The sequence below is a fragment of the Tachysurus fulvidraco genome, chromosome 5 (assembly GCF_022655615.1).
Source record: "Tachysurus fulvidraco isolate hzauxx_2018 chromosome 5, HZAU_PFXX_2.0, whole genome shotgun sequence".
In the NCBI taxonomy this organism is placed as follows: Eukaryota; Metazoa; Chordata; class Actinopteri; order Siluriformes; family Bagridae; genus Tachysurus; species Tachysurus fulvidraco.
Genome location: NC_062522.1, coordinates 10,375,443 through 10,389,488, shown reverse-complemented (window position 1 = coordinate 10,389,488; position 14,046 = coordinate 10,375,443). Strand labels below are relative to the sequence as shown.

The window sequence follows — 14,046 nt, the reverse complement described above, 5'->3', positions numbered from 1 at the left end:
ATAAGCCATAAAACATTTTTGGTGCAGGACTAAAGTTTGTACCCCTCTGACATTGTCATCAGGACCCTCTGATACAATGTATGATGTTTAAAGAAAAAAAAGACCATATACAAGACCTTAATGAGAACAAAGACAATTTTTTAGATTACTTTAGTGATAAATATAATAGTTATAATTATGAATTATAACTATTATAAATTCATATTTAGTTAACACTCTTTTGTTTTACTGTATATTAGATTCTTTTTTGCTTCACATCATCATCATCTTTGCCTGGCAGCTGTTTAAGAAGAACCATTAAAGCTTGTCTGGGAAGAATATTATGGTTAAATCAGTGTTTAATGTTTGGCCAATTTTTAAAGTTTCCCTTAGCGATTTGTGGTGTGTAGAGAGCAGAATATGTTTTATTATTCATGTTTCCTGTCTGCATCTTATTCCACCATTATAACCACATCTGTGTGTGATGTGAGAGGTGATTAGTATAACAGTCACTCAGATTTCCAGTCTGGAATCTTCTGACTTCATATAAATATAAAAATGTGCTGCTGTGAGTTAAAGAAAAAAGGAAGAAAAAAATAAAGAAAGACATTTTTGCTTCTACACACATTCAAATTTCTACAAATGTAAATAAATAAAATATTTATTTGTTTTTTTGCTTAATTGTATGTGATTATCAATCAATAATAACAAGGACAAACTGAAAGTATAACCCTGTTCCCAAATTATATTCTGAAAGTAAATTATGAAGAAAAGAGGATGCCCTTTGGCCAATTCTATAAATAATTCATTTGTTCATTCATTTTCTACCGCTTATTCGAACTTCTGGGGTCACGGGGAGCCTGTGCCTATCTCAGGCATCATCGGGCATCAAGGCAGGATGCACCCTGGACGGAGCGCCCACACACAATTTTCCAGAGATGCCAATCAACCTACCATGCATGTCTTTGGACCTGGGGAGGAAACCGGAGAACCCGGAGAAAATCCCCGACGCATGGGGAGAACATGCAAACTCCACACACACACAAGGCGGAGGCGGGAATCGAATGCCCAACCCTGGAGGTGAATGTGCTAACCACTAAGCCACCGTGCCCCCCCTATAAATAATTCTAACTAATAAATAATTGTAATTAATGCTAGTAAGAGTGTTGACGTTTAAGCCTAGAAATATTAAATATGCAAACGGTTAACTAGCATTAATTAGAATTACCTCTAATTAATGCTAGTTATCCGCATGCAGACCTGATAATTCTAGGCTTACTGGTAAACCCTGTTACTTACTTAAAAACTAAACAGGCTGTCAGCAAAAAAACGTTAAAAAAAAAAAAAGAGAGAGAGAGAGATATTGATGAGGTACAAGCAATTCAAGGTACAAGCAATTATTATGAAGAAAAGGAAAGAAAGAAAAAAAGAAAGAAAACGAGGCAAAAATAGATAGCAGGTAGGTTTAATTGTGACGTTCAACTATCGTTGTACAAGTGCATAATACTGTGGTGTAACAGGTTTTTTGCATGTAGTCACAGTAAATAAAGACTTTTCTATTGCACTTGCACAACACTTCTGTAAATGTGAAACATGTTTAGGACACAAATGGAAAGGGGACAGTGCTATTGGCCGGGGCTTAAGGGTAATGTACATGAGGTGTGAGTTAGACGCAGGAGGCGAGCTAGGCATGTAACGTGATTATGTGATCACGGTAGGGCCGGTACGACCCGTCTTCTCTTGGAGCTTTGAGATCCTCAGGGCGATGTCCACCAACGGTGCCAGCATGACCTAAGACAAATAACATTCCTAAGTAACATCATTTAAAATGAGCTGAACAAACTACGGAAATCTAAACCAGGCCTAATTTATTTTCCTCGTTTCACCATGAGACTTTTTTTTTATGGTTTTATCACAACTTTGTTCCTTTGCCTTTTTAACTGCCGGGTACATTCATTCTTAGATTAAACCGAAGGTTTATAAATGAGAAACCGAGGCTGCTGCAGGAATGGAAAAATAAAACACGACCCAGTTTTGCAGTCTCCATTTGGCACGGATTACGCTTGATGCTGATTCTTTAAGACAGGTTAATTGTCCTCTGATCAGCCTGATCAGATATAATTCTACTCAAAAGATGATCTCAGAGTGAAGAGCCTCACCTGCTGCATGTGTGATTAGGATTATGCCATAGTAATTGTCATCATCATCATCATCATCAAGCTGATTGTGAGCAGTCACTTAAGTGACAGACTCGTTTATGTTTGTTTGTCAAATATGTACAATCAATAAGTTTGTCCTTCTTGGTAAGAATGAATTGATCCTCATTGAAAGTTTCATGGATTTACAGAAACGTTTTGGAAAAAGAAATGAATCTTAAATGTCCCAACATTGGAAAAAACTTTCATTAAAAGCTTGTTAATTAAAAGTCGCAATGAGGAATGACTGTAAATGGTATAAATGTTATTAAGCCCTAATACCACAAGCAATAAAATGTGCAATATGTTTGACCTGTAAACTAATCTCTTGGAAAGTCTTTGACCTTTTAAAGCACAGCTCAATATCAGTGTCTACCTGTGGATCCTGATAGATCTTCTGAGAATCCTTCTCATAGCTGTCTATGTAAAGTCTGATGGTTGCTCCAGCGCTGCCTGTCCCACTGAGACGGAAGATGATTCGTGAACCGTCTGTAAAGATGATCCTCAGTCCCTGGAAGGCAGAAAACAAAGATCAAGATTGTGTTGGAAATCTAAAAAAAAAAAAAATTCTGATACCTTTCAGGATTATTTAATGCAATGGCAACCACGGTTCTCTCGTGCTAGTCAAGCAACAGATTAAAAATAGCTGGCTGTTAAATCAAGCCTACAGTATGCAGTCAGTGATTTTTTTTTTTTAACAAACCGTGTAGCACATTTAAATACATCAGTAAGACGCAGAGGCATAGCAGGTAGCATTGCCGCTTCACTGCCATAGTATTTGGCAGACACTCTTATCCAAAGTGACATTTTTAACTCATTTTATGCATCTGAGGGTTAAAGGCCTTGCTCAAGGGCCCACCAGTGTCCAGTCAAGAAGCTTTTATTGTCATGTCAACCGTATATAGCTGTTACAGTACACAGTGAAATGAGACAACATATCTCCAGGATCAGGGTGTTACATTAAACAAAGACAGGGCTATAATGACTTAGTAAGTTAATCCTAGATACATAAAGTGCAACTGGTGCAAACAGTGCAGGACAAGACAAACAAGACAGACAAGACAGTGCAGGACAAAAAACAGTGCAGACAAAAAGTTACAAGACAATACAAAAATACAAAAAAACAACACACAAAAGACAATAAACAGTAACCGTGTTGACCAGCATAAATACTGTTCTGTCAGGACCACTTTGTCAAAAGAGAATTTATTAGATGACAGGCATACAGTTAGTGTTGGCGGGCAAGAATCCACGCTCGTCCGTGCGCATGCGTGGACAGAGTGGAGTGAGCAGCAGACTAGAAAATAGAATAGACCCCCATATAACAGAACCACTAATCATGCATAGTATTAGACATACTCGCTTACATGCTTTTGGAAAGTAATGAATGATTGAATGGATAGATAACTAATTTAATAATTAGAGAGAGGGAGAGAGGGGGAAAAAATATGTGGAGATTTATGACGTAAACTGGTACAACGAACACGAGTTCCGGCTCGGGGTTGGAGAAGGGAGTTTAGATCGCGGCAGCAGCGAAGCGCTAGGGCGGCTCTATGAATGGGAATTTAAATGGATAATGTGGATGTCGTAACCGGACTGGTGCGCGTCGTGGACAGCTGATTAACAGCTGATGCACGCTTGACAATGTGGCCTGCCAGAACTAACGGGATGCTTGATTATGTTCAACAATATTGCATGTGCAGTAATACTAGAATAAACACAGTTTCTTAGCATCAGGTCCCTGAGATAATGTATAGGATTGTGCAAAAACAGCAAACGACTAAAATATTGTACAGTATGTGCAAAACGACTAAAATGGCAGATGATAAACCAAGTTCAGGATTGAACTGGGACCCTGGAGCTGTGAGGTGGCAATGCAACATGCTCCACCATCACATCGCCCACAATGAATAACCCGATATAACCCGAACATTATAAAAGAAACTTCCATGGACTTATAGTGACCGTGATATCAGAATAGTCTCTTCAGCTTACCTGTCCCTTTGACACACTGCCGTCCACCGGATCTGTATATTCAAAGTTATCAGCTTTCTCCACCTCAAATGTTTTATCTCCAGAGGAGAACTTCTGTCCAACGAAGGCTTTATCAAACATGGTCTCCTGCAGGTCAGCAATCATCTTATTAGCGGCATCTGAGTCGACCTCCTCATAATCGTACCTATAATAGAGACAAGCGGAAAATCACCAAACGCTAAATAATCTTCAGGGTTACAAAGCTTTCTGTTTATATTCTACATACAGACTGGATTGGTTAACATATGGATTAGGTTCTTATACAAGCCGGTTATCCTCAGTACACAAAAAAAATCAGATAAACTCTCTCTATATTGTGTGGAAATAGCCAGGTGTACATTTTCTTCTCTGTTACATGCTTTCACTGTAGATTTTTTATCCCCTTCCGTAATAAGCAGAAGACCAAGAAGACTACATTTTAACTGCATGTGGAAACAATCCTTTATCATAAGCAGTTCCATATTTTCAGCTTTTTCATTTTTAACAGACACAAGTATCTCTTTTAAGGGACTGGAAAGTTGGAAAATTCAAATGTAGTATTTTCATTATATTTAACTTGTGTTTTGCCCAAAATTCCACTCAACAGAATGCACGCAAAAATAAGCAGCGATGTGAAACAAGAGCCGAATTTTTATGGCTTATTTATCAACTCCGACACCAGAGGGCATCACTGTAGAAACAAAGCTACAGAAATTCATTCATCTTCAACCATTTTATCTTGTAGAAGTTAAGTGCATTCCAGAAGACACAATACAGGGATATATCCAACAAAAATATTGTTCATATATATATATATATATATATATATATATATATATATATATATATATATATATATATATATATATATTTTACACATACATACACACACACACACACACACACACACACACACACACACATCATGGCTCAATCACCTTGTAAAGAAGTTCCGACCAAACTTCTGCCAATGTTCTTTCAAGATGTCCTCCACACTCTGCTTACGACTGGCCACAATGGACAGCCAAGCAAGCACAGCCCAGAGCCCATCTTTCTCCCGGATATGATCAGACCCTACAGACAAAACAGTCAGAGTGAGTGTAACAGGTGACAGGGCACAAAACTCAGGTTAGCATTAACCCTAACAACTAAAAGGTAAAGTCTAGCACTGGGGTCATCAAACAGGTGAGAGCAGGTCGTATCCCACACCGCAAAAGATAATATTTTAACAAGTGACAATCTTACATTTCCTTATTCCTTATTTCCTATTACTATGAAGTATTTTAAACATGTGCAATAACAGAAATTTTGAAAAACGTGTACTATTACCTATGTGCAATATGTCTTTCAGTGTAGCTACTTACTCGTGGTCTCTTTCTACATTTTGTTTTGTATATATTGTATATTATATTATGTCTCTATTCTTTTTATATATTTGCATTTTCTTACTCTTTGCTGCTGAAACAGAGAAATTTCCCCATTAATAATAATTAATTATTATTAACATTATAACATTAATTAATTAATATACCGACGAATAAAGGTATATATGAATTTATCTTATTACAAAATGGCAACAAACCAAATAGACATTTACAGCATTTGGCCGATGCCTTTATCCAGAGCGAAAGTCAAAAAGATCTGCCAGAAAAACAAGAAATTGCATGAAATTATATACGTTTAATACTCTACTTTACAGAAAGCACTAAGACAGTAACAAAAAAAGTTCTGAATACTATCTTAATAACAAGAAATGTTGAAATGTATAACTATTCACAATACGTGCGATACTCGCTCGGGTTTATGTGGGTTGTAGCGACAGGAAATCCGGCTCTTCTAAAGGAGTTGGATCATTTGGCTCAGCTCCCTGTTAAGAGCTGACTCTTTCAACGACAACGAATCGTTGCGTTTTTTGTTCTAAATTGACCAAAGTTTGCAATATTTGGAGCTGTCACAAGATTCAGCTTCAGCGCATGACATACCGAGCACAGATTTTTTAATATTAAACATGTGATATATATGTAGTTACCTTTTAAATATTTTTTCCAGTAGATATTTAAAGGCAATTTATATTTTCTATGCCTGAATAACAGCATAAACTTCATGTAGTCACAAACATCCATCTAATAAATCAGCGTAATCTAATATTCTTCTACCGAATGCTGATAAGATCTATCTATCTATCTATCTATCTATCTAACAAAACATTATTTTCAATTATTTTTTCACTTTTTATGTGTACGTGACCATGTGTACTACAAAGGATTGTGTGAATAGGTGAAAGACATCATGCATCATTAGTCTGACTGACTGACTGAGTGTCTGAGGTGTTGATATGTTTAGGTTGGAAGGTGTAGACTCAAACATATCTCGCTCTGCTAGAATTCAGCTCCATGTCAAATCACGGATGAGCGCTGATTTAGTGTAATCAAAACCACACTTGAATTATTACAGTCATAATCTATGTAGCAGTAGATTCCACTAACCAGTGCCAAAGCTTTCTTCCCCACACAGAGACAGTTTGCCAGCATCCATCAGGTTCCCAAAGAATTTCCAGCCTGTAGGAGTTTCATACAGCTTCATCTTCAAAGCTTTGGCCACACTGTTCAACACAACCAATCAATATACAGGTACTGCTCTGAATTCATCCAAATGTCACTCTAGAGTTTTACGAGATTTGTTATAAGACGAATATCGTTAACGTCTGAATTGTAGCCATTATATAACTAACTGAATTACAGTATAGTAACGCAGGCTGGTCTTACTTGTCAAGGGCACCACTGGTGGGCATGCTGCGTGCCAGACCTTTAACACCAGTTTTCTGGAAGTATGGGATGCAGGTGATGTTGGCACCGATAACTGCTACAGAGTCAGAAGGATTTACGAAGAATCCATGTTTACCAAGAATCATGTTACGGTCCTAAAGCAAAATGCAGAACATAAAGGTTTGAAACTGAGTCATTATTGATTGTATACTACTCTCATATTACATTTATACTCTTGTGTATTGGGAAGTCTTTTTTTTTTTATCTGTTAGTGTCATCATAACCTGATCAGGTGGAAAGGCATTTTGTCAACAATATGATTATGTTTAACAGTAATAGGACTGATAAACAGTTAAGAATGGTTTACCTTTCTTTACTATTAATTAACCTGACTTTTTTTTGCTTTACAGTAACAGTAACCAAGTTTCATGTTGTCCCACATCACACAAACCAGCTGTCGATCATTTCCCCATAACCAAACACACCATCATGTTTTATTCCTTTCCTGACACTAATTAATCTAAAACTAAAGGTTTTTAATGTACATTTTTACATATGTAAAGATGTAAACACATGACAAATGACACACAATATCAAGAATGCTGTTCCAGAGAATAACAATCTAATTCAAGGCACTTTGAAGGTTTTCTTGCTGCTTGTAGTGGCTCCTTCTACATACCAAGCCAATTTAAATAGGTTTTCCCTTTAAGTTAACACTCATCTGTATGTATATAGTAATGGTGCTAAATATAGTTCATCAATAATGATGCTTTATTGTGAGGCCTCATTGACTAGCTCAGGTCATCAAGGGAGTTAAGATTAGCCATTGTTTTACTTCTCAAGGTTTCTTCCTCTTCCATCTAAGGGAGTTTTTCCCTTGCCACAGTTGCCTCATTCACCTCAGGCTTGCTCATTGTGGATAAAAACAAACACGTTTAAATACAAGTCTAATATTAATCTTCATATAATATTACATTTCTTGTATTATGTTCTGTAAAGTTTCTATGATACAATGTCCATTGTTAAAAGCGCTATATAAATACATTTGAATTGAATTACCGTGATGCATGTTAAGGTCAGTTTACATACTGCAAAGTAGATCACAAAATTCTACACAGAATAAAATTCACTACAATATAGAAATAACCAAACCGGATTAGCAAACATCGAAAAGCATGGACACGTACACCATCACCATCAAAAGCTGCTCCAAAGTCGTATTCGCCTCCCTTCATGGTTTTGACCAGATCAGCAGCATAGGTCAAGTTAGGGTCTGGGTGATGACCCCCAAAGTCCTCCGAGGGCTCACAGTTAACAGCCGAGTCAGCAGGGGAGCCCAACTCCTCACATACAATCTTCTTCACATAAGGGCCTACCACTGTCATGAAAAATGAATGAACGAACATTCTCATAATCCATAAAAGCAAAAAGTCAAACAATGTCTGAAAAAATAATGATCGCATTTAATAATTGCTCAGAGAAGTAACATATACGGCTATATCTCTTATAAATGACAGCTAGACTTTATAATTTAGCTTCTTAAAGAAAAGCTGTGTAAACCTCATGACGAAATATAAAGTCTCAATTGTTTGACAAAAAAAAAAAAAGCTCTTATAGATCTATATTCTATTCAGTTGTGCTTATCTAGTCTAATACATTTAACTGTAATGATGCTCTATTCTCAGCAATTGGACTTTAACATGAAGCTACTGTAATCCATTTGACTGTAATAAAGCTCCATTCTATTCATTTGTACTTTAATTAAGCTCGATTATATTCAACTCCACTTCCTTGAAGCTCTTTTCTATTTAGCTGTAGAGTAATTTTCTATTTTACTGCATATCTATTAAATGCCATACGATTTTTCTCAAATTTGACTCCTCACCTCCATGCATTGCATCTAACCGGACATTGATGTGATTAGGTCCAGAGAGTAAGTCCTTTAATGCAGCAAAGTCGAAGATGTCTCTGAGCATCTCTGAATATGACTCCACGGAGTCCACAATCTCCACTACAGCAGATCAGAAGGGAAAAGGATAAAACAGTGATGAAAACCAGTCGCAATCAACAAAATAATTAACCAGTGGAATATAAGTGGATTTGAGATTTCCACCTGTGAATGACTTGAAAGTTTCCACTTCAAATGTCTGTTTGCCAATAGCAGATAAATCGACCTTGAGCTCTGGGCAGATGTAGTACTCTTGGAGGCTTTTGCTGATCTCAAAGATTTTATTAGTAATGCCCTCTGGTGCAGGTCCTGGAACGACAGATTTTGTGGGTTAGATTGTGTAATAAAATCTGGTGGGTTTTTTTTTTTGGACACATGGTAGGCTTTGCAATAGCAGCTTATGATGAGCAATGATTAGCAGCTTATTTAATTATTAAAATACCGAACAGAACATTTAAATTGATAATGTGATTAAACAAGCAGTACCTCACTGATAAACGTATAAAAACAAAACACAAATTCAAGTCGGACATAAATAATAGGAACAGAACAAGAAATCTCATAGCTGAAACCTTGATTAGCTACCTTTTTTTTTTTTTTTACTAAACTCTGGGCAGCAAAACCATCGGACTATGCAGCACACTAAACCTATTATTTGACCTGTAATAATGCTAAAGTATAAACGATTTATAAAGGATCTCAGCCATCCCAACAATGGACTCTCTTCTTTGTCGCGTTCAGGGAAACGCTTCCGCTACTTAAAAGTAAACACAGAGAGAATGAAGAGAAGCTTCTTCCCGCAGGCCTTTCTGAGTTTAAAACAGGAAACACCCAGGATCTGGATCTAGTACTGGACCTCTCCCTCCATCTTCACTGTTTTTCTGCACACCTTTTTTGCACTGACACCAACTCTGGACTGTCACTTTAACTCTGGACTTGCACAGCACAGTACCAATTTATACACACCATACTGCACATGGACACTTTAAGGAAAATATTTAAAACCATACGCATTTATGTACATGTATATAAACTAATATCATATTTTCTATCTTTTTTTTATATAGTTTATACTTTTTTTATTTATCTACCTTCTTTTGGTTATAATTTTTATCACACATTACATTCCTTATGTTTGAATACCGGACAGATGCAAAAAGCATTTCACTACATGTCGTACTCTGTATGTATTTGTATGTGACAAATAGAATTTGAATTGATTTGATTTCTCTCTATAAATGTCCCTGGCCAAACATATAGGTCCAACGTAGAAGTTGTAGACACAGCCTTTGTCTACAGGAGTTGTAGATCCAGGTTGACTTTTCCTTTAATAGTACATAATATTCACTGTCCCAGGTGAAAGATACATATTTAAGATGAAAATGTTTCCAAATTAGTGAGACTACTGGACCACAAACCTACAACAGTGGGTGTCAGATATTAAAAAGGGTCAAAGGCAGACTTTAAATTATACTGTGTTAAAATAAAGAGTTGGATTGTAAATAGTAAGGTGTGCACATCCCATATCCAAAGTACCTCCATTGGAGATATTATACTTGATGCCAAAGTCCCCACTGGGACCACCAGGATTGTGGCTGGCTGTTAGAATGATTCCTCCAACTGCTTTTAATTTGCGGATGACACAGGACACTGCAGGCGTAGACATGATCCCATTCTGACCGATAACCAGTCGACCAATCTGGAACAGGAAGGATAAAAGAAATAAGGAATGAAGTTAAACAATCCTGAATTTATTCTTCACGTTATCTATACACAAGATGACACCAACACAACTGCTTCAACAGCAAAGATAAATAAAATACTGAATTAAAGGATACACAATATTACATGATCTCACCAGATGATATAAAGTCAGTGTACTGAAAGAGGTTAACACATAAGACCAATCAACTTTAACGATTCTATGCTTAAATCTTAAAAAAGTTAAAGTGAGAAATCTGTGGCTCTTAAAAGTTAAAAAGAAAAACCTTGAATAAATTGTGTAGTTTGTTGCAAAATTCTGAGTTGATATTTTAGCTTGTTTAAAACGATATAATGGTCTTCACAGTCCACAATGGATCTCATGGTGGCTTTGAGATTAGCACCAGAATTAATACCCGATTCCTGTCCTGTAAGCATGGAGTTTTCTAGTTCTCCTTGTGCTTTGAGGGGGTTCAACAACATGCATTGTAGGTAGCTTCCCATCTCTAAGATTGTGTGAATGGGTGTGCACGACTGTGTCCTGGCCCGCTGTTCAGTGTCCCCCCCCATTTTAGACCTCAGGTCCCCTAGAATAGAGTTTCTTGTAGAAAATGGATGGATGGACAGTCTTCACTTCACTTTTTTTTACTTACATTGCCCCAATGCAATTTAACTGTATGCTGATAGTTGTGCTAGTAGAAAAGAGTCTTTCCTTAAAGAGTGCAATGCAGCAGAACATTAATCTTTTAATCTGTCCAGATTAACACCATTTCTGTACACTAATTAAAAAAAATCAACATTCATGAAGATTTTATTTTCCAAATTTAGTGTCAACTAACAAATAAGCACCAGGATCATCATTAATAAGCACATAAAAAAGAGAGTTAAATACGAGTGATCTGGATAGACAGAAACTTGTGAGATTTAAGGACACTTTTCTGAACACTTTTTAAGAACGTGACAGCAAGCACGCCTCCTTTACGCATGCGCAGTAGCAACACACACACCACGGAAGCGCGAGCTCCTTTCTGGTTCAATCCTGAATGGCTTTCTATTATACACATATCACACTACATAGTACTTTACCTCTTACCGTTTGTAGTGTGCTGCAAATGCTGTCCCTAAACCGAGAAACATGAGAGAGCTGCTTTACTCATGTAGCAATGCCTTGAAATGTCAGAGGTGCCTTTGGAGACCTCTCCAAAAACGTACACAGAGGTCATTCAGCACGATCTGAGCCCACTGAACACACAGTTTTAGACAACATTTCAACATGCACGAGCTGAAGGATATGTTGCAAAAGCGATGAGAAATGTGTTTACTTGAAATGTATGAAGTGCGATATTGGGAAACAGACACAACCACAGAGATGCAGCTAGAACCATTTGCTAAATGCATGCATGCATGCATCTATGCATGCATAGAGAACAAAATGCAATGGAGAAAGTCCACGTCCATCCGGATCTACTAACCCCATTGGCAGCAGCAATCTGGATGATCAACTGAATGGCATCTTTCATGAAAAATCGACCATCTCCTCCCACTACCAGAGTGCCCTCTAGTCTCTGAGAGGTCTCGATGGCCGAAATAGTGCTCTGGATGAAATTCTCAGCATAATGCGGGTTTTTCTGGAACACTGTCACCCTCTTCCTCAAACCGCTGGTTCCAGGCTTTTGGTCGCTGTAAGCGTTGGTCTTGACAACACTGATTTTCACCATTTCGCCCAACAAGTTTGCCTGTGTGATCCGGGTGCCACACAGGATATAGCGCATGTATAAACCTCCTCAAATACGCACGCACACGCAGGTTTGGTTTGCTCTGGCCCGCCCTACTTCACACATTTAAAGGAGAAGTAGACCAAAAACTCTTGCTTCCTCTTGATACATTTGTTTATTCGCACGGAAATTCTGAATAAGTGTGGCTGAATGCCACTCCCAATGGATAAAGAATACATTATAATACTAAAAGTTTAAAGACACCACTTTTATATGTTGCTTTTTCCCATAATGTTGTCATCGAGTAAAAACTCCCTGAGATGATACGAGGAAGAAACATTGAGAGAAACCAGATTCAGAAGGGAACCTCATGATCAGTTGGGTAAAACTGGACAGGAAATAATGTAAATCTATTTGTATTTGAGTGGAATTGTGTAACCAAAGAACTCCTGAGGAACTAATGGGTCAGTTAACTGATTCCTTCTTTAATAGGCTACTTATGGAAACATCTTCCAGCATAATAATACCACTGTGCACAAAGTGGGCTCTGAAGTTGTAGTGGAAGAATTTTGCACAAGAACCCTGACCTCAACCTCACTGAACATGTTTGGGATGAACTGGAATCCCAAGCTGCCTCACCTGACATCATTGCCTGGTCATTCAGCACAAATGTGAGAGCATTTGTGCTGAATGACCACAAATCTCCATAGCCACATTCAAAAATAATGTGTAAGGCCTTCCCAGATGAGTGGAGGCAGTTATACTGTACCAGCTGTTCATAAAGCATACAAGTGTGATGATTAGATGTCTGCAAACATTTGCCTATATCGTTCAGCATTCGCAGGTGGAGTTGAAATTCTGAACTAAAATGGGATTTTAGAGTTATTTGTTGAGTGACATAATTTCTATAATGGGGAACGTTAACATGGTAACATTGGTTATTCTCTGCCACATTGAAAAAATTATTTGATATTTTTTATTTCTATCCCAATAATTATCTGTATTCTCATGGACAGACTGCAAGCCTTTGGTTTTGGCATCTCCATTACATCATCATTCTTATTAACAACATTATGTTTTGCTATGATTTATATTGTCAACTAATTAATGTCCAATGCTCAATAAATGTATCCCCAAATCAGCCATAAATGAAACATCAGGAAGTATCAATGCCAAACACATTCAAATATTTCAAGTAATATTATATATGTAAACTGAGAAATTAATATATAGTTCTTCTGGGGATTTGGTCACAGTGAATTGGCAACCCATTTGGCATGCCATTGAGACCAGAGTTTTCCACTGAGCAAATAATTTATGATGCAACCATTCTAATACCAGTCCCAATTAAAGTCACAATCCCAGCTCACAAGTTCATATGTGTTCTCTTCATTTTTGGAGCCCCACGGTCATGTATAATGAGATCTTAAGGGTTGCGTTACTATCTTAGAACGGTTATTTAAACAAGATTAGCAAACAGTCAGACAATGCACTTTATTTTGGAAGTATCTACGTATTACTGTTTATTTTCCTGGCTTTTACAGTCAGGACACACGGCTGCTTTTCACAGCATACATGAAGGATTATAAAAGCTCTTTTTTTGTATTTTGTAAAATTTTATGTAAGTTTTGTACATACTACAGGCTTAATGTATTTGCAAAGTCTGGAGAAATGTTGTTTCTTTCCTCTGCCTGTCTGGAGAATGTACAATACGTGATAATGACCACGTT

The 14,046-nt window shown here is 37.3% G+C and overlaps 1 protein-coding gene across 2 annotated transcripts; it reads right to left on the bottom strand.

Annotated features, from left to right (window-relative positions):
- Window positions 1-1,428: 1,428 nt before the first annotated feature.
- Window positions 1,429-12,392, bottom strand: pgm1 (phosphoglucomutase 1). Of its 2 annotated transcripts, none has more exons than XM_027147216.2 (11): window positions 12,074-12,392; window positions 10,437-10,599; window positions 9,066-9,209; window positions 8,838-8,963; window positions 8,140-8,330; window positions 6,953-7,107; window positions 6,674-6,789; window positions 5,126-5,261; window positions 4,170-4,353; window positions 2,551-2,685; window positions 1,429-1,770 (listed from the first exon to the last, which is right to left on the bottom strand). In XM_027147216.2, exons 1-11 carry the CDS (start codon window positions 12,371-12,373, stop codon window positions 1,681-1,683), a joined length of 1,740 nt encoding a protein of 579 aa, XP_027003017.1. In that variant the 5' UTR covers window positions 12,374-12,392; the 3' UTR covers window positions 1,429-1,680. The 2 variants fall into 2 exon arrangements, with proteins under 2 accessions (XP_027003017.1, XP_047669880.1); XM_047813924.1 differs by lacking the exon at window positions 12,074-12,392 and adding an exon at window positions 11,695-11,712.
- Window positions 12,393-14,046: the final 1,654 nt, after the last annotated feature.